A 21,713-nucleotide genomic window follows, 5' to 3' on the forward strand; every position below is an offset into this window, starting at 1 on the left:
TGGTGTTTAGTGTTCAAGGGGGTTAATAGGCTGTGTTGCTGTGGTGCTTTAGCTGGCAGAGCAGGGCGTGGTGCCCCCTCTCTCTCTCTCTCTGGGTTAGGGGAATACCAGCTGCCCGCTGAGCTCCTGACGGGCCGCCAGGCTGCTGCGGTGCTCCGTCCGCTGCAGACTGCAGTGTGTCGCCCGACGCTTTATTTTAGCTCCGCTTGCTCTAATCACTTCCAGCCCTGCTGCGGTGGGGCCTGAGGGGGGAAGAACGAGAGAAAAGAAAGCTTTCCTTCTCCCTCTCTCCCTCTCTCCCTCTCTCTCTCTCTCTCTCTCTCTCTTGCTCTCTCTCATTTTTTATATACTGTTTCCGACTCTTTCTTTCTCTCTCGGTTTCATTTTTCTGTTTTTGTCTGCTTCGCTCTCCCTCTTTTCTCTCTCTCTCACAGTCTCTGTTTTTATTCTTTTTTCTGTTTCTCTCTCTCTCACTTTTCCCTCTTAGCCTTTCTCTCTCTCTCTCTCTCTCTCTCTCTACATTTTATATACTATTTCTGACTCTTTCTTTCTCTTCTTTTTCTCTTTCTCAAAGTTTCTCTTTTTTCTGTCTCTTCCTTTCTGCCTCTCTCTCTCTCTCTCTCTCTCTCTCTCTCACTTTCTCTCCATCTTTTTCTTTTATCCTGTTTCCCTCAATCTCTTTTATCTCTCCTTTTCTCTCTCTTTCTCTGCTTCTCCCTCTTTTTTCATCATTCCTCTCTCTCTCTCTCTCTCTCTCTCTCTCTCTCTCTCTCTGACACATTTCCACTCTGATTCTTAGTCTCTCGCTCATTCCCCCACTGACACACTGCTCTCCAACTGCTGTTGCTCCCATCATTCTTCTCTTTTCTTCCGTGTCTGTTCTTCTCCTTCGTCTCCTTAAAGTTTTAGTCTAACTCCACTTAATCTGGAAGCACCACACTGTTCCACACCAGTCTGCCAAAGTGCGAATCGACAGAAAGGACGAGACACATGTCAACAGCACTCAGCATCAGCCTCTGCAATGGGGAACAGTCCTGAACTGAAATTAGATCTCTCTCTCTCTCTCTCTCTCTCTCTCTCTCTGTGTCTTTCCTCTCTCTCTCTCTCTCTCTCTCTCTCTCTCTCTCTCTCTCTCTCTCTGTCTTTCCTCTCTCTCTCTCTCTCTCTCTCTGTCTTTCCTCTCTCTCTCTCTCTCTCTCTCTCTCTCTCTCTGTCTTTTCTCTCTGTCTCTGTGTCTTTCCTCTCTCTCTCTCTGGTTCTCTCTCTCTCTCTCTCTCTCTCTCTCTCTCTCTCTCTCTCTCTCTTTCCTCTCTGTCTCTCTCTCTCTCTCTCTCTGTCTTTTCTCTCTGTCTCTGTGTCTTTCCTCTCTCTCTCTCTGGTTCTCTCTCTCTCTGTCTCTCTCTCTCTCTCTGTCTTTTCTCTCTGTCTCTGTGTCTTTCCTCTCTCTCTCTCTGGTTCTCTCTCTCTCTCTCTCTCTCTCTCTCTCTCTCTCTCTCTCTCTCTCTCTCTCTCCTCTCTGTCTCTCTCTCTCTCTGTCTCTTTCCCCATCCTGCCTTCTCCCTCCAGTGCCTCATCTCTTAGTTCCTAAACACCTTTCTCTCTCACCCCCTGCAGGAGAAGGAGAAGAAGTACATGTTGCAGGTGGACAATCTGAAGCTGAGAGATGTGGAGAAGAGCTTCATGTCCAGCAAGCACATCTTCGCCTTGTTCAACACTGAACAGAGGTCAGATAAACGGCTGACCTTTTACACCTTACATTCACCCAAAGATACACACCACACATCACCTTTGCCCCTTGAGCCCTAAAGGATTTCATCAGCCAAGACATGCCTGGTGTCAGAAATGTGCTTTATTAGCCTCTTTTATTTCTCTGCCTTTAAAATCAGCTGGTCTAAAGCAAATCAGGCTAAGAACACATGCAATACGAATCCAATAGTCACTGGTTTATTGATCACAAGGTTGTGGGTTCAATACCCATGTCTGCTAAGCAGCTACTGTTGGTGTATTATCAGAGTGTGGCCAGAGAGCCAGAAGGTAACACAGACATGAGGGCACCCTGAAACACTGGCACCAGTCTATATCAGTTCCCTAAGTCTATAACCCCTTGGATCTGCAGCCTATATCTAGAGGGAAACATTAATTTCTGAAAGTGATTTAATTTCTGAGTTTAAAGCCTAGACCTGAAGAGTCTCAAGTCCTGAACATGATCCGGAAGGTTCTTCCAGAGTTGGGGGCTTTTTCAGAAAAGGTTCTCTGAACTCCAGGAACTAGTAAAGAAGCCAGCACCTTGTGGCCTAATTATTCATGCTGGGCAGTAGTAGGAAATGAGGTCTCACAGGTACTCAGAGACTATGCAGGGCTTCATATGTCAGTAGAAGAATTTTATAATAAACAGGACTGCTAGAACTGGGCTGATATGATCAGATGTTCTGGTTTTAGGTTTTAGACCCTGGCTGCAGTATTGTGAACTAGCTGAAGCTTACTGAGGCTCCTGCTGGAACATCCTGACAGTAGTGCATTGCAACAGTCGAGTCTTGAAGTGAAATAAATGTCTCTACTACTTTTTCTGCATCGTTTCTTAGCTTGTTCATATTCTGAATATGTAGAAAAGCTGCTAGTGAAATGACCTACATTATCTGCCCAAATATTTGTGGACACCCCTTCTAACGAATGCATTCAGTTACTTTAGGTTGCACCCATTGCTGCCACAGATGTGCAAATGCAGAGGAACATGAACCTACTGGCACCATGTGGCCTAATGCCAGTCGTGGGCTAAAGGTGTATAAAGCTCCCCAGCAGTGGAAATGTGATGGTGATCCATCCAGTACTTCAGGGATTTGAAGATGATGAGGTGGGGTGGTCAGGATGATCATCCAATATCCTGACCTCACTAACGCTCTTGTTGTGAATGCAGTCAAATCCTCACAGCAGAGTAGGACAGTAGAGACAGGTGTCCCAAAACTTTTGTCCATTTAGTCTGAGTTGCAAGTATCATCTGTGTAACAGTGGAAGTTGATACTGCCTTTGCTTATAAATGTGCCCAGTGTTAACATGTCTATCTATAAAGGTACTACACATGCAGCCTGCAGGAGAATAGCTGATGGGTTTGAAGCTTTCATTACTTATTAGCCACATTAGCTTTGGATCATGCCTCTCACTACTTGCTCTCTCTCTCTCTCTTTTTTTTTAAACACACACACACACCTACATATACTCACAGGAATGTGTATAAGGACTACCGTCAGCTGGAGCTGGCCTGTGAGAGTCAGGAGGAAGTGGACGGCTGGAAGGCCTCTTTCCTGCGGGCTGGTGTTTACCCAGAGCGTGTGGTGGTGAGCTTTTCTTTACCTCGCTGAGCGTCAGCTAAACACACACTGTATCCTAATTCACACGATGGAGGCAATGTGCACTACAGGGCAAACAGAGGGTCATTTGGGACTAAGCCATAGTTTGCTTGGGTGTAAATCTCTGACTTCATAATGATTCAGTTCGTTTGAGATCCTAAAGAAGGTGATTCAGTTCAATTGGATTCAAGTTTGGTGTGAAATCTATTGCAAATACTGTAATCATCATTACACATTTATTAAATGTGCATGTGTGGTTAAAAGTGCTGTCTCCCTCTCTCTCATGCTGTGCTGTGTTTTTCTTTCTCTTGGCAACCCACTAGGATAAGGACAAGGTATGGGCCAGAGTCTGATTAGCCTCTAACACTGCAGCTATACGTCTCTGTTCATCTGTGAACCCTTTTCTATAATTTCTCAACAAAATCTGGCAACCCTGACTTTCACTGGTCCTTCCTGTATTCATGCTTTCCCTTTCTATGTCAGGACAATCTGGCAACACCTCATGCCTCCCTAAAGCTTCCCTTGCCAGTGCAATCTGGCAGCTCTAAGATCCAGCAAATCATCTGCAGCATATCAGAACAATCTGGCAACTTGACACTTTTCTTTTCTTTCAGTGTTATAGTGTAATCTGGCAACCCTGAGCTCTATTGGCCCTTATTACATCAATGCAATATGGACACCCTGTAAACCCTTTAAGCTTTCCTGAACTGTGATATTTCAACCCTAAACTGTTCACTCCCTTGTAATCTCTGTACAATCTGGCAACACTGAGCTCTTTTTTTCTGAATGTATCGGTGCAGTCTAGCAGGAATAAACTCTCCTTTGCCAAAATGCATCCTTAATGTTTCCCTTGACTATGCAATCTGGCAACCCTCTTCTCCTTTTGATAGTTTAGTGCAATCTGGCAACCCTGATCTCTTTTTTCTGAATGTATCAGTACAGTCTAGCAAGACTAACTCTCTTTTGCCTAAATGCATCCCTAAAATTTCCTTTTCCAGTGCAATCTGGCAGCTCTAAGATCCAGCAAATCATCCGCAGCATATTAGAACAATCTGGCAACTTGACACTTTTTCTTTCAGTGTTATAGTGTAATCTGGCAACCTTGCACTCTATTGGCCCTTATTACATCAATGCAATGTGAAAATCCTGTGAACCCATCTCCAGAAAGCTGTCCTGTGATATTTGAATCCTAAACTAACCTTACTATCACAGTACAATCTGGCAACCCTGAGCTCTTTTTTCTGAATGTATCGGTGCAGTCTAGCAGGACAAAATTCTCCTTTGCCAAAATGCATCCTTAATGTTTCCCTTGTCTGTGCAATCTGGCAACCCTCTTCTCCTTTTGATAGTTTAGTGCAATCTGGCAACCCGGATCTCTTTTTTCTGAATGTATCAGTGCAGTCTAGCAAGACTAAACTCTCCTATGCCTTAATGCATCCCTTAATTGCCATTGCAGTCTTCCTTTGCTTCTATTGGCTCTCGGGTAAAAATAAACATTATCAGGGCATCGCTACTGCCTACTGTTATTACCCAGTGGTTAGACAGAGGAACTCTTCATTATGATGATATGTAAATTAATTCATTAAATCTGGTAAATAGCTGTAAAGTACAGCTTCTTGTGTCATATTGCTTTAATATCTCACATAATATCATAATGTTGAAACCCCCTAACGTCATCTCTTGCTCTCTTCTGGCTCTCTTCTGGCTCTACTCAGAGTGACGCCAGTGAAGAGAACGGCTCAGACAGCTTCATGCACTCCATGGACCCCCAGCTGGAGAGGCAGGTGGAAACCATCCGCAACCTGGTGGACTCCTACATGGGCATCGTCAACAAGACCGTCCGTGACCTCATGCCCAAGACCATCATGCACCTCATGATCAACAATGTGAGTGGAGGAGCAGCTGTGGGTGGAGGTGGCGAGCAGCAGTGGAGGGAGCTTACACTGCAGGAGCTCATTACTCATTCAGTCAAAGGCACTGTGTTGGCACACCCTCAGCTGTGGGGTTTACTTAAGGCCTTGAGATGGTTGCAGAGGGAAGTCACGGCACTGTACGCTAATCACTCTCAGAGCAGACAGACACACACAGAGGTCTTGTGAGTAAGAGCGAGCGGCTTTGTTCTCTCTAATCTTCTTAAACGATCTCAGCGGTCGGTGTGCAGCTTGTTGATAAACAGTGTACATACACCAGAGCGGCAGGAGGCACGAGTGCAGTCTTACCGTAGGTCAACTCTGATTATGCATGCATTGCAAGCTGGTCACACAAGTGATTTTATAGGAACTATAAAAATACAATCCCTCATGTGGTTAAATCATTATTCCCGTGTTTCCTTAGACTGCTATCATGAACGCTGGCACTAGAACCTTCAGATAATGCATGTCTGCGTTCAGGATTTTACCAGATGGTTGGATACGCAGCATATACTGTATAGTGTTTTCATGGAGATCATGCATTGGCTGTTTGAGTGCAGTTTACAAGGTGTGCAAATGGTACACTATGTGTCCAAATGTTTGTGGACACCCCCCTCTAATGAAAGCATTCAGATGCTTTAAGTTGCATCCATTACTGATGCAGATGTACAGCTTGTCTAGTCCCTGTAGAGAAGCACTGCCAATATAATAGGACTCTCCGGAGCAGATAAACATGAGATTGTTGGCACCATGCTGCCTAATGCCAGGCGTGGGCTAGAGGGGTGTAAAGCCCCCCAGCACTGAGCTGTGGAATGATACTCTGGAATGATGGATGGTGTCCCATCCAGTAATTTTGGGATGAGCTGGGAATGAGGCGGGGTGGAGGATTAGCGGATAAGAAAGTTGCTCCAACAAAAGCAGGATAAGCTCTTTTTAATACCCTTGATTTCAGAAGAAACAATGAGTGAGGAGATGTCCCAGTACTTTTGTCCATGACGTTTGTCATCTAGTGTACTGTCCAGTTTCTGACACCACTCAAACACAGCATGTTTGGTGGTCTCTTCATCCCTTTACAGGACACAGGAGTTTCTAAACTTCAAAACCACCTGACTCATATTAGTATAGGTGTTGCTGCACAGTAGAACGGTGCACCAGCACTCCAGAATTGATTAAAATAAACTGGCAGTCAAGAGCAATTGCTTAAACTTTTAATAATAGTTGAATCCCAACACAGTGTCACAAAAAAAACAATAAAAAAACATTATTGTAATTATTTTTTATATATATAATATATAATATATATTTATTTATATAATATAAAATGATATATTATAAAATAATTTATTTATACAATAAACATTTTTATGATAATACAAAATTTTATATTGTAATTTTTTTTAAATCATAAAAAAATATTTTTTTAAATAATAACAAATAATTGTTAATAATTATTTTATTTTAATTAAAAATACACGTTACAAATGTTTTCTATATTTTTTCAGCAGGCGGGGTGTTTCTTTTGTACAGCAGCGATATACATATGATTGCTGTTGAATCAAATACTTTTATTTCCCTTTTTCAATTTTTGAAAATGGCAGTTGCCCTCTACATCATGTCAAAAATTCATGATGAATGGACCAACAGAAATGCTCTAATAGTACTTGAAATAAATCTTGCTACATTAACTTCAATTAAAAGTGAAAAGAGGTTTTTGCTGTTCCAACAGAGACACTACACAGTATATCTGTATTCTCAGACCATTTCTTTCTCCTTCCCCCTCAATCAGACCAAGGACTTCATCAACGCGGAGCTGCTGGCTCAGCTGTACTCGTGTGGAGATCAGAACACTCTGATGGAGGAGTCTGCGGAACAGGCTCAGCACAGGGACGAGATGCTGCGGATGTACCACGCTCTCAAAGAGGCGCTCCACATCATCGGAGACATCAGCACCACCACTATCTCCACCTCTCTGCCGCCGCCTGTGGACGACTCTTGGCTGCAGGTGCAGCGCTCAGGGTCTGGAGGAAGGTATGAGGAAAACGTGCAAGCGAGAGAACTGTGCAAAGGGTATTTACATTGGTTGTAAATACACTGTATTTCCAAATGCATTCAGCTACTTCACGTTGCAGCCATTGCTGACACAGATGTGCAAATGCACACACACACACACACAGCCTGTCTAGTCCCTGTAGAGAAGGACTGCCAATAGCATAGGACTCTCTAGAGCAGATAAACATGAATAATGCCAGATGTGGGCTAGAGGGGTATAAAGCCCCCCAGTAGTGAGCTGTGCTCTGTGGTATGAGGGCTGGTGCTTCATCCAATTCTTTTGAAATTAAGTTGGGTGTTTGGGTTGATGAGTTGGGGTGGTGATCATCCAACATCCTGACCTCACTGACGCTCTTGTTGCTCACAATGCTCCAAAATCTAGTAGAAAGCCTTCTGCCCTAGACAGTAGAGACACTTCTCGTTTTTGAAACCCTTGATAAGAAACAATGAATGAGCTTGTCCCAATACTTTTGTCAAAAAAGGGTCTCACTATGGTTAGAAGCCAAAGTACAATAATATTATCAGTGTAGGCTGTACATCCAGAACTGCAAAAAAGCCATGCTACAAAGCTGGGTTAATATTCAATGAAAAAAAAAACAGTAAGGTGGCGCCCCCTACTGTTAAACAGTGCTCAAAGCTCCTTCTTGAAGTTTATGAAGACTGGCTTCTGGTTGACCAGTTTAGGGTATGGGTTTGTTTGAATTTGATGGTTTAGCTGGTCTACAAGCATGACCAACCAAGCCAAGCTAGACAACCAGTATGGCTTAGCTTGACTGTGCTGTTTGACCAACATGACAAAAGCCTGAGCACGCTGGTCTCCAGTATGACCGGCTTGACCAAACTGGTCAATCAACTTGACCAGATTGACAGTCAGCTTGGTCAGGTTGGTCATGCTGACAGACCAGCTAGTCCCTCTACTCTTCCGCGAAGGCTCTACACTAGATGTTAGAACATTATTGTGAGGATTTGATTGTATTCAGCAACACAAAAGTATTGCTGAGGTCAGTTACCGGTGTGGGATGACTTATCCCAAGTGTGTCACTATAGAGAACCCTGTTCCACAATGCTGGGGGGCTGGCTTCTAGCCCACACTTGACATTGGGCATGGTGACCTGAGGCTGATTAGAAGTGGTGTCTGGATACTTTTGGACATATTGAATTCTAATCTGCCTCCTTGCCTAAATCATCTCTGATCACTGATCAACTACATCACTGTCTCGTTCTCTTGTGTCTCCGCCAGGTCTCCAGCCACCAGTCCCACTCCTCAAAGACGGGCCCCTCCTCCGGGACCACCGGCTCGCCCCAGTTCTCGTGGTTCCGCCCCGGTACCCCCCGCTGCAGGTGGGCCGCCTGTGCCCTCTCGCCCCGGGGCCTCTCCCGACCCATTCGGAGGGCCGCCTCCTCAGGTGCCGTCCCGGCCTAACCGCGCTCCTCCAAGCGTGCCCAGGTGAGGACACGCGAGTCGCAGCGTTTGAACAGGGAAAGCCGTGATACTGATTTGTTGGTGTTGTTTCGAAGTGATGCTGAATAAACATGCAGATCACTGTCTGAGTGCAATTAGTCCTGCCTAATGAGAACACTCCGTCTGCTCTCAGCCGAGGAGTGTGAGACACCTCCGAGTGGAGCGGTGTGGGTGAGTGATGAATAGGGCTATTCACTGATCACCATTGCAACGTTTAAACGATAAGAGCTCACTAGTCTGCAGTCATTAACTGACCAGCTTCTGCACACAACAGCCAAAAACACCCTTGTTAACAACTGCTTTCTTTAATAATGTCACAGTATCCCATCTACAGTCAATTAACTGTCTGTTAGTTTTACCAATGGTGCGTTCAGACGGTCCTTTACAAGGGCGCTGCACAAGAATGTCTAATAAGGTCAATGGGTTATTCTCTATGAGTAATTCTGGCATCCAACCTGACTGCAAAAGACTACGATTTAATGTTTAAATTTTAATACGAACAACAATCAGTTATGTGAGAAAGAGGTATTTTTTGCTCCTGGCCCCCTCTACAGGGGAGTGTAATTCACTTTTACACCACTGTCATAGAGCCAAATTGTGCTTTGAGCGCCCCTCATGGATTAGCTGTGCACGTGCATCCAAAGTGTAATGAAGTTATGTACCACCAGGATGGATCTTCTCTCTGATACCAAGGACAGTACAGCACAGTAGACCAAGCAGGCAAACATTGTCTGGGACGGGACGGGATTAGTTTTAGATGGAGAGGTGGAGTGATGTAATTATTACCAGAGTTTCTCAGTGATTTTAGTCCCACGTCAGTAAGGATCCCGGCGCCTTTTACCTTCTGTAAAACGAGACGTAAAAAACTAACCTCAGGGTTTATTAATCCTGTGTGAATCGACATGTGGGTAAGTATTCAACTATATCCTGTGGGAAAACAGTTTTTCCCAGGAGGAGGCGGTCAAGGGAGCATTTAGTTTCGTTGGCATGGCACAGATACCTTGGGTCAGTCTGTGGCAAACCTCAGTCAAATCCAGGAGACAAGCCAAGAGCTTATTAGAGACGGGCGCTTCTGTGTAGCATAGCCTGTTGCCTACATACATGTTATGAACATGTAGCTGCTAATTATCACACCACAATTTCATTATTATTCTAACTGAGATTCTTATAAGATTCTTATCATCACGTTTGTGGAGGTGACTGCAGGACCTAAACTGAGTAGCCAATCCCATCTTAATTATTTATGCCAAGATTTCTCATCCCGTGCAGGATGTCCTGTAGTAAAATTACATTACTCCAGCTCCCCATGTACTGTACCATGAACTAATCCTGTCCAGACAGGGCTACAAATGCTTACATTTTTGTATCATAATCTGAGGCAACTTTTAAGCCTAGCTTTAATGCATAGACAGGCCTTACTAATAAAACGTACCATCAGGGTTTTTTGCCTTTATTTATTTGACATGTTATATTCATCCAATCTAGAAGATACAGCTGTGTTCTGAAGTGAACATGAATGTCATGGGAATATTGGATATTTAGTGATTTATTTGAAAAAAAAAAATTCTGGGGCAGAATGAGTTATTACTAATTATATAATGAGGTATTATTAATTATACATACAGCAAATCAAATATTTGGTTAAATGTCCCTAAGACAGCTTTAGGCAGAATGCTGGTTGGATATTTGACCACCCATCTTGGCAGAATTGGTATCTTTCAATTCAATTTGTAGGTTTTCTGATGGAGATCCCACTTTTAGGCACAGTTTACATATTTCTGATAGGGTTAAGATTAGGACTTTAGTGTGTGGTTGGGGTCATTGGCCTAATGAACCACCAATTTGTGTCCAGGTGTCAGCCGTCTAGCTCAAGGCTGGGCAGTTTCAGTCCTGCACAGTGTTGTGTTTTCCCTGCTCAAGCAAACCTGATTAAACTCATCTGTTAAATGTCACCAGAGCATGTTGCTACCACCACCATGCTTAACAGCTGGTACAGTGTTCTTGGAGTTGAATGCCTCACCTTTAACTCCTCCAAGAGTAGCTCTGATCTCTAGCTCAATCTTTGTCTTACCTGACCATAAAACTAAAACTTAGGAGGACCACAGAATTAATGATTATGATCTGGGTGGGTGTTTGTATATTTATGAGCCTGTATGTATAATTTTGATACATCTGCATAAATTTGTTGATTTCAGAACCTCCAAAACCCTCCGAATTAAAAAGTGTGCACCCAATTTTATTAAATATGCATGTTGGTGTGGCGCAACAGATAAAACCACTAGCTGCCAGTGAGCTATTACACCATGTGGGAGACCAGGGTTCGATTCCCAGTCTGGGTGACTATGCTGCACTACACCAATAAGAGTCCCTGGGCAAGACTCCTAACACTACATTGGCCTGCCTGTGTAATACAAGTCACCTTGTAAGTTGCTCTGGATAAGAGCGTCAGCTAAATGCCATAAATGTAAATGTAACTAATTCTGCCCCAGAAAAAGAACGGTTCATTGAAATAATTGAAAGCCCAATATTGCCATGACCTTCATGTCGAGTTGACGATGACCACCTCAGGTTTTCTGATTTTGCACATTGAGCTGGCCTGTCTGAGCGCACCATAGCTTCTACTTTCCACATGACTGTCGACCTATCGTTCAAACGTTTCACCGCTCAAGCATCCGTCCATTTAGTGTCTAGCGTGTTTTCAGCAGCATCTCCGGTATGAACGATTGAGGCAGTATGAATGAAAGATCACACATGAGCACAGATGCCTCAGATGCCTGAGCACACGGTGTAAGACTGCTGTAATGACACTGCTGATAGCAGTCACCCACACCACCCACAGAGCCTTCACCAATGCGCACACCTTAACCCTAACCCATTATTACAAAATGAAGTCTGAGGGAGTGGAGGGATGGAAGGAGATGGGAGAGTGAGTAGTGAGGGAGAGAGAGAGAGAGTGAGAGAGGCTGATGATGTTTGCTTTCTCTTTGTTTTACTTCTGCACTGCTGATGATGAGGCCCTGTGTTAGGTGGGATTGGTCACGTGAGCCGGTCTCACACTAGCAGGGCAGCAGCTTGCCTCCTAATGCCAAAACATATGTCACACCGTCTCACCGGCTCTCCGTTATACAAAAACACACACACACTCACTCACACACACACACACCTTTAACTGTCCCTTAACATCTGTAGCAGGTGGTGAATCCCCTGTACTGATTTCCTCCTTTACTCGTCAGCTTGTTGTGACATGGTAGACTGACTTTCCAGACCAAGATTAAGCCTAGTCTGCTCTCTCAGTGGGGAATGCTAAACCCACCTTGGTCCCTGTACATCCCTGTTAAAGCTGGATTAGTTTTACTTAATGAGTAAGTGTCATTTAAATTAAATAATTACTGACAAAATCTGTAATATAGTCCAGTATGAATCTGCAGTGTCTAGTTTTTAGCTAAACAACAATTAAGCCTATTCCAAGGCCTTACGTTTTTATTTCAGTGAACTGCATGAATGAAAATCTCCATTCAGAGTGCTGCATTAGTACCTGTCTGGGAAATCAATCCTGAAAGGTGTATTTGCAGAGTACTTTTAGTCCAGTATGAATCTGTGATTTTTATAGTCTGTCCTGTAATGACTGTGGAGTAACTTTAATCCAGTATAAATCTGTGGTGTGTGTAGTTTTATAGTCTGACAGTCATAACTGCAGAGTGATTATAATCCAGTATGAATCTGTAGTGTGCATAGTTTTTTAGACTGACAGTCATAACTGCAGAGTGATTATAATCCAGTATGAATCTGTAGTGTGCATAGTTTTTAAGACTGACAGTCATAACTGCAGAGTGATTATAATCCAGTATGAATCTGTAGTGTGCATAGTTTTTAAGACTGACAGTCATAACTGCAGAGTCATTTTAATCCAGTATGAATTTGCTGTGTGTATAGTCTTCTATGGTCTGACAGTCATAACTGCAGAGTCATTTTAATCCAGTATGAATCTGTAGTGCGTATAGTTTCTATAGTCTGACAATCATAACTGCAGAGCGATATTGATCCAGTATTGATCTGCAGTATGTACATTTGACAGTGTAAGGGACAGTTCCCTGGACATGGATAAAGTCTAGTCCTAATCAATTTTACAGTAATAACTGCAGTGATTTTAATCCAGTATGAATCTGCAGTGTTTTTGCAGTCTAATAGTCATAACTACTAAGTAATATTCATCCTGGATGAATTTGTACTTTTTACAGTGTAAAAGACAGATAAGGATTAAGTCTAGACCTAATCAATTTTTCAGTTATAACCGCAGAGTGATTTTAATCCAGTATGAATCTGCAGTGGGCGTAGTTTCTATGGTCTGACTGTCTAACTACAGTGATGTATCCACTATGAATCTATAGTGTGCGTAGTTTCTATGGTCTGACTGTCTAACTACAGTGATGTATCCACTATGAATCTATAGTGTGCGTAGTTTCTATGGTCTGACTCTCTAACTGTAGTGATTTATCCAGTATGAATTGGCCTGTCAAATCCTAACAAATTATACTACACCGCCTCACCTAGTGAAACAAATCCAGCTCTAATAGCTCGTATAGGTGTTTGTCCGGTAAAGGGGATGACAGTGTCCGGTTAATGTGGACACTGGCTTATTATTATATGCTTGATATTCAACAATAGACAATGCTAAAGCCTTCAGATACTGACTTTCACCACTTGCTACAAACTCGCAACTGACCTCCAGTTCTAACCTACAAGCTAACTCTCCTGTCCTTTGTAGTAATCCATTAATTGAACTGCACAGCCTCCGTGAGTTGTGAAATTCAGCCAGTAATTAAGTCCTTTTAGATCAGATTTGCTGCCCCTCAGGGACTCTTTGAATGTGTTCCTATGAGTCGGAGGTTTTGCAGTTCAGTCTTGTTAACAGCTGAGACTGAAGCAGTGTTAATGTGCCGTGGGTCTCTCCTCCATTTAAACCGTGTTTCTTGCACATTCCCTTCCTTTTCCCTTTCCTCCACCCCCTCACTCCGCCTCCACCCCACCTGTTGATTATGATTGCTTTTCACAGAATTACAATCAGTGACCAGTGAGGACCAGCGCGTCCGGTATGTGTGTGGTGCTTGGCCCCCTTTTCCATGGCCTCGAAACCTGCCACTTGCTCGCTTATCGCTGCATGGCTGTCTGCGTCTGAGCACTCCCTGGAGACTTACACTCACACACACACACACACACACACACACACACACACACAGATACATAACTAATTAGAGAGTCCTTCACACTGTTCACGCATGCTAACAAGTACAGTTAGTGTGTGGTAGCACAGCTGAAGGGCTCTCTGGGAGTGGACGGAATATGAAATCTCTGAGACACTGCGAGCTCCTTCAATGTGCCTGACTTTATTTTCTAATGTTTGAAACCAGAAGTGTGTCATTGACCTATTCATGCTCCACGCTCCCAGCTGGCCACCAGTGTCGATGGACATTCAAAATCCAGCATCTTCCAGACCTCACATTACAACACCAGTACCAACAATATCAGCCTGCAATTTTGAGGCATGGGTAACAAAACCCAACACCTGCTAAATTTCATAGTGTTAACGTCCACATAAAGTGTGATTCAAACGTTGATAATACACGATCTGGACAGAAGTATTGGGACACCTGTTCATTGTTCACTTTTCATCACTTTTTCTTCCAAAATCAAGAGAATTAAAAAGAGTTGATCTGTAACTGTCTCTACTGTCCTGGGAAGAAGGATTTGATTGCATTCAACAACAAGAGCAGCAATAGTGAAGTCAGGATGTTGAGGATGATCACCACCCCACCTCCACCCTAACTAATCCCAAAAGGATTGTATGGAGCACCAACCATCATTCCAGAAAACACAGTCAGTTCCACTGCTCCACAGCAGCTCAATGCTGGGGGGCTTTATACCCCTCTAGCCAACGCCTGGCATTAGGCAGCATGATGCCAACAGGTTCATGTCTGTTTATCTGCTCCAGTGAGTCCTATTAATTTGGCAGTACTTCTCTGTATTGACTAGACAAGCTGTGTGTGTGCAGCTAGCATGTATGAATGCACTAATAAATGCATTCATTAGAAGGGCTGTCCACAAACATTTGGACATATATATTGGACATATGATTTCCACTCTTAATAAAATTCAACGTCTGTCCGATGTTTGAGTCCGTTTGAGTAAGCTGTTATAAGGTTATGGTGCCCCATCCAGTATTTTTGGGATGAGTTGGGGATTTGGAGGGAAAAGGTGGGCTGGTGGCCATCCAACAACCTGAACTCACTAACAATGCCATCAAATCCTCACAGCAATGCTCCTCCAAAACCTAGTAGAAAGCCTTCTTGCCTGGACAGTAATGACAGTTACTCCAACAAAAGCAGGAAAAACTCCTTTTAACACCCTTGATTTGGGAAGAAGCGATGAATGAGCAGGTGTCCCAATACTTTTGTCCATTTACTATCTTTTGGCAACACCTAAACTGTGTGTTACAGTTTGTGGGCAGAGCATGAATATGTTAGTTGTGGTTGTGGAGGGCTGGAGTCCAGAGAAAATACACCCACTCCAGAGCCCTCCAGAGATTTAGAAACCCTTGCAGATCAATTAGTGAAATAGTATGTCTTTGTTAAGAAACTGATACGGCACCATTAGAAGGATGGCAGGGTCACGTTCAGTACTAAAAGGCTGCAGAAGACAGAGATCGATTGAGTGGATGAGTGCTCATACACTATAGTAAGGTTTGCTCTGTACAGTGTATCTCTGTCTGAACGCTGCCTAGGAATATTCCACAGTGGATTTGAACCCGTTCTCTATCTGCACTGTCAGTTACTACATACAGCAGATTCCAGCAGATTTCCCTGTATTTTGCAAAAGAACAGAAAACCTGTCGACTCAAAATGAACATAATAAAAGTCAGTAAAGAGTCACTGGACTCTGCTCTGGTCTAATACAGGGTTGTGATGTGGGTTTGCTGTAAAGTGACCAGGGGTAATGACCTCTAATGAATTAAATCTTTAAAAAAAAAAACTTTATTACAGTCACTTATATTTATTTATTCATCTAGCACTAGCCACACGATATATGCAAAGCCAGCCTCCGCCTCTTTTCAAACTACCGCCAATGCAGCATATGCCGGCAGCCTTCCTCCCGCATCAGCTACATCACACCAGGAGAGAACACAGTCACTTGTGCTCTCCCAGTCTCCGGCTGCTGATGGCAAAGCGGCATGGCTCGTGGTAGTGCATTAGACCGCTGAGCCAGTCGGAGCCTCCTCAAGACAGTTGTCCTGAGATAACTATCCAGAGATACATGAGGAAAATGTAAGCGCATTACCCACTCTGCCCCGCACCAATTCACCTTTCAGGCAGCAATTATGACTCACTTTTATTAGCCTAGGCCCATTGCTCATTTTTCAGGGATGCTGAGAGTTGGTCTTGGTCTCAAATACATAGACCCAGTTTCCCTGTATATCTGGAGATAATTCAATTCTGAGAAAAAATCATTTGGGGGAAAAAATTGCAGGAAGATTTAGAAAAATAATTTTCTCCCTACCATTTAATTTCAGAGACTCTGTAGGTTTTGGAATGGGACAAACATAAGAGAAAAGATCCTACCATGTAGTGCTTATGAAGGCTTATTAGCAAAAAAAAATAGTTGCAGTTTGATTTCCAGTTTCCTGGTATTTATAGCACTATGCAGGTGACAGGTTACCACAAATTCCACCTCTGTAAGAATGAATTACTGAGATTCACAGCTTACGCCTTACGAGTTTACGCCTTTGTCTCCAGAAGTATGATGCGTTTTACAAATACAAGATAATATCAGTTCTAATTTTAGTTTTAAAATGTTGTACATTTAACCGAGTTTGAAGGATACTAGGAAGTTTTAAAATTGAGAAGACTCTAAAATGACTCAATAATTAATTTTTAGATGTGGACCTAAAAAAGGCCTAAAAAGACTTAAAAAATAAATAATAATTGATAAATAAAAATAATTGAGCAAATGAATAAAAATGACAACAGTTAAAATTGAGTTAAACTGAAAAATGAGGGAGAACAGGTCTTACTGTGAACACTAAGAAAAACTGCTAACATGGCAAGTGATCCCATACATCTGAACACCACTGGAACTGTTGAATAAATACGCCATTCAGCAACTGCCCAGCGGCGTCCGCTGTGAATGCATGACCAATCACCAGATTTTCTGTCCAGGGAAATGTGTCAAACTCTCTCTGTGTGGTATTGGATCATATGCTACAGATAAAGCAGATGGAGACTGGGTTAGAAATGCTGGACTTTTCCTTTAAAGTGCTACTGAACGTACCGGGGGTCTCAGAACAGATTTGGAATAGGCCAGTAAGCCTATTGGGCTCACACTGTGTGTGAGCTGTGTTTGAGAGTTTGTGGCCTGCTGAACCTTTTTCTTTTCCTTGTTTTAGTGAGTTTAAGATATTTATGTTCGCTGAGTCAGAAGAAGGTTGGTCTTTTCCCCCCTGCTGATAATCTCAGATGCCCTCCTTTACATTTACTAATAATCTTGAGCACAGGATCACACTACACACACACACACACACATACACACACACACACACATACACATGCACATATATGTTTCACACCTTCCACACATCTGTCAGAGCAAGGTTCCTCCAGGTTTGGACCGTGAAAGCGAACCTTGCAGAGTGCCGCCTCTTTTCTGTCGGTCAGTCGCTGTTGTTGTTGTTGTCCTTGTCGTGTCACGACATCACACCCATCTACAGTCTTGGTTGCTGAATGTTATCATGTCTAATGAACATGATTCAGATATTCAGCAACGTCCTCACACACCACCTCCTGTGAGTCCTTGCAGTTTAGTGTCACATGCTGAAGAAGATCTTGGCTTCTTTTAGTTAGAATAGCTTAAGACTTATAGAGACTCTGTATTTTCTGTTGTTTATGGGTGTGAAAAGTACACTTGCAGTTCAGTTGCATTGATTTTGGAGTGTTAGAGTCATATTAATAAATTATATTGATAGTCAATAAAGTATGGTGCAGTCAGACGTTTACATGCACTCTCCATGGACATTAATATCATGGCAATATGGGGTTTTCAGTGGTGTCTTTCTTTCTGGGGCTAAATGAGTGACGTGAAGTCTTGGCTACTGTGATGGTCCATCCAAAGTGAGTTCCTTTACTGTACTTCCGCACCATTTAAGGTGGAACAAAACATTCCTACATTTTAAGGATGCGTTGTATGTTGTGGAAGACTAATCAGTGCATAGATTTGATGAATCAGTAGAATTACATTTTAATGTTACGTCACTTTCTAAGCTAAACATTCAGATCCCACGAGTGGAGCCATACACTATAAAAGGTTTAATAGAAAACAATCAATAATTTGGTTTACAAGTCAGATTTGACCAGCATGATCAGAGTTATGTCTGGAGGAGTGAAGGTGAGGCATTAATACCCAAGAACACTTCTCCAACTGCTAAGCATGGTGGTGGTAGCCACTTTTTTTGCTGCCAGTGGGGCTGTTTCAGCTAGACAATTGAAACTTGGACACAGTTGAGTGTGTCAACAGGACAGTCTAGGTAGATGTGGGTGTGAGTAAATAATGAACAAAGCATGCTAACATTACGTTTTTGGAGTGGCCTTTCCAAAGCCCTGCCCTTGACCCCATTATAATTAAGGCCAGTCCATGCCAAGAAACCTGAACTCTAACAATTATGCCAAGAAAAGTGGTCAAATTTCTAATTAGAAATGTGTTAGGACCTACCAAAGTGTCTACTCTTTTGCTAGGAGAAATTTAAGCAAATATTGGGTGTACCCAGGGTGTATGAATATTTTTGACCGTATTGATTAAAGAAATTACAACAAATTACAAGTGCATCAAATTCTTGTTTTTTTTATTAAAGATGTGTATTATATTGGAAAGGAAACAGTTTAAAGAAATGATTGAAAGCCCAGTATTGCCATACTATTTACAACCAGGATGCATATATGTAAACATCCGTCAAGAAGTGTATCTAATATTTCCCATTTTGATTTTCCCATCAGATTGTTGCAAGAATATTCTAAGATTATTTGTCAGATTATTGTTTGATTGAAGGCAATTCAATTCAATTGAAGATTGAAATTGTACATTACTGGCAGAAAAGCAAGACAAGGCAAGGCAGGTTTATTTGTATAGCACCTTTCATTTTAAAAAGTATAAAAAAAAAATAATAATAATAAAGTTGAAAAGCAATGAAAAACAGCCATAACTGAACAAAATTCAGTAAGACCAGCTGTTTTACATGGCTCTTACAACAATCTTCAAACGAGAAATATTACATATATTGACTAGATGCTCATAATATCACCTGCCAAGAAAGCATCAAATTGAACTGATATCTGGACACTTGTAATAGTGTAATAATATCAATATCAGCTTGTTGTATTGTATGTATTGTTTACGTTCCACTACTGTATAAATGCTTGCTCTAGTCATTTTTGCGTATTCAGTATAGTTCGGAATTGTAAACTCCCCGGACAAAAAATTAGCACCTTGCATGGTGAATGTGGAAGTAACATCAGGCTACTGCAGATGGTGCTGCACGAGGATGATTGGGCTATAAATCCCTGCAGGATTCAAAGATTGAGAAAAGGCAGTACAGTGCAGCAAGCAGTGAGTGATTGTATTTGGGCGTGGCCGAAGACCACAGTGATTGAAGTAGCTGAATCTGCAGGTTTATGGAAGCATAGGGTCATATGGGTCTACCAGCAGTGGCAGAAATCCCAGTCTACAGGAAATTCTCCTCATTCTCCTCATTCTTGAGCAGAAGTGAGTAAAGGCCTCCTGTGTGCCGCTCTGCTCCACATGTTGATGCTCTGCAGTTCACTGTGGAAAGTTCTTTCAGAAATTGATGGTAAAGAACCTGCGCTGGCTTCTAGAAGCAAGTCTTGCCTGGAGGTGAATCGATTTTCATTCACAAATCGTGAAACACGCCGGAGGTCTATGTCCATCAGTTTAGTCTTTCAGCCACAATTCTAAGCAGAATTTCCTGTAGACTGGGATTTCTGCCACTGCTGGTAGACTCGTACGACCATACGCCTCCATACACCTGCAGATTCAGCTACTTCCTTCACACTATGATCTTTGGCCACGCCCAAATGCAATCCACATCCAACAAGACGCTCACTGCACTGTACTGTACTCTTCTCAATGTCTGAGTTCGCACAGGTATTTATAGCCTGAGCATTCTCTTGCATCCTCTGCAGGAGCCTTAAACATGCAAGGTGGCTATTTTTGTGTCTGGGAAGCTTACGTCCTTTAGAATATAATAAGGCAGAGTTTAAATTTGGTAAACTGACTGACTGCCAGTTAGTTGCAGAGACAGACTGTAAGCTATGTCCTTATGGTAGATCATCTAATGTTCATCTTATGAATGTAAAGCTATTCAGTCAAAATCCATGATGTATCACTCATATGTTGTGAAATGTGAAAATGTCCTGCATAATGTCCCCCATAGTCATAAATGTACAGAGAGTGGACACAATAACAGAAACACCACATTAAATACTTAAACGCATGGCCATTAGATCAGATACATTTACTATATAGGTGCACGTTGTAGGTTTGCAGTTACTCACTTTAGCTCATCTGTAGCTGCACAACTGATCACCCCCCTCTACCCCATCCATCATTGGAGAAGGACCACCATAGGACCACCAAGTATTTCTCAAGTGGTGGACCATTCTCAACACAGCAGTCACTCACTCTGACATGGCATGCCGTGTGTGTGGTGCTGGAACGAGTGTATCAGGTACATCAATGTTGTACCATTACTAATACTACTATTACTACTGAGAGAGGTCCACCACCCAAATAATATCTGGTCAGTGGTGGGCTGTGGTGGTCCTAAAGGGGAGCTAATAAATGATACAGCAGCAGATGAGCTACAGTCAATAACTATAAACCTGCACCTGCAAAAGTGCACCCTATGGTAAGTGTTTTTGACAAAATGCCCAATGAATGTGCGAATTTCATGTGGTGTTTCCATTATTTTGTCCACCCCTTGTATGTTATGTGTGTCTGTGTGTGTGTGTGTGCCCTTGACTCATCAGTGTCTTCTCTCTGTCTGTGTGTTCCTGTCTGTGTTTCCATAACAGCCGACGACCCCCAGCCTCACCCACCCGGCCACTCAGATCCACAGACTCCTCCCTCTTAGACTATTAGCCCCACCTACCACTGTGACAGGCAGAGGAGACAGAAACGTCCACCCGGTCAAAACCCATCCCTTCTGTCCTCATCTCCTTCAGATCCACCCCACACACTCCGCTGCACTGCAATGGGAAAATACACACTCCTGCATCAAAACCTTCAACCTTCATGCACTACTGGGATTAGTGACGCCTACTCAGACCGTGAGACTTGAACCCTGTGTCAGAAAGTCCTGGCCATGTTTATGGAAGGTTTTTCAGAGCCTGATCGATATATTGGATGAACGATAGTATTGGCTATTACTCAGGTCCCTCAGATTGATCAGTATTGACACATACATCCTCCTCCTGATGACCATTCGGATAGTATGCAAACATGCTCATGTGGGGCTCGCATGGGTGGAGTGTGGGCTAGGTGGGCTCCAGGTGGGTATGGGCTCTGAGTGGGCTCGTACATGGGTTGTTACTGGGAACCAGTTGGGCTTCCCAAATGGGCCTTGTTGTTACCAGTTGTCCATAATTTCACATGGGTCCCATTTAGGCCCCATGTGCAGTGTCCAGCCCATGCTTAGCTCCTCCTGGTCCCATGACTGACCCTGGTGGGCATCCCTATGTGGGGCCAACCTGGAACCCTTGCTCAAAACTTATTGTGCTACCCCATACAGTCCCCACATGGGCATGTTATCTGGGGTGTTTCTCCACAGTTTTCTTCTGTTGTTTGGTGCTTTATAGAGCCCTTTATAATGGTTTTATTTTAAAAAAAAAA

The 21,713-nt window shown here is 42.9% G+C and overlaps 1 protein-coding gene across 7 annotated transcripts in view; it reads left to right on the forward strand.

Moving 5' to 3' along the window:
• Positions 1-21,713, forward strand: part of dnm1a (dynamin 1a) — a 129,210-nt gene that overhangs the window by 98,967 nt on the left and 8,530 nt on the right. For 2 of the 7 annotated variants that reach the window (XR_011980810.1, XR_011980816.1), the window contains exons 16-22: positions 1,615-1,724; positions 3,221-3,332; positions 3,668-3,679; positions 5,060-5,230; positions 7,041-7,282; positions 8,544-8,750; positions 13,819-13,855. Coding sequence is in view for 1 of the 7 variants with exons in the window: in XM_072695869.1 (XP_072551970.1) it covers positions 1,615-1,724; positions 3,221-3,332; positions 3,668-3,679; positions 5,060-5,230; positions 7,041-7,282; positions 8,544-8,750 (854 nt within the window). In the remaining 6 variants the exon portion in view is untranslated. Of the gene's footprint in view, positions 1-1,614; positions 1,725-3,220; positions 3,333-3,667; positions 3,680-5,059; positions 5,231-7,040; positions 7,283-8,543; positions 8,751-8,898; positions 8,937-13,818; positions 13,856-21,713 lie in introns of all 7 variants that reach the window. The other 5 variants (XR_011980844.1, XR_011980895.1, XR_011980825.1 and 2 more) reach the window with 4 other exon arrangements.

The sequence above is a fragment of the Salminus brasiliensis genome, chromosome 1, assembly GCF_030463535.1.
Source record: "Salminus brasiliensis chromosome 1, fSalBra1.hap2, whole genome shotgun sequence".
In the NCBI taxonomy this organism is placed as follows: Eukaryota; Metazoa; Chordata; class Actinopteri; order Characiformes; family Bryconidae; genus Salminus; species Salminus brasiliensis.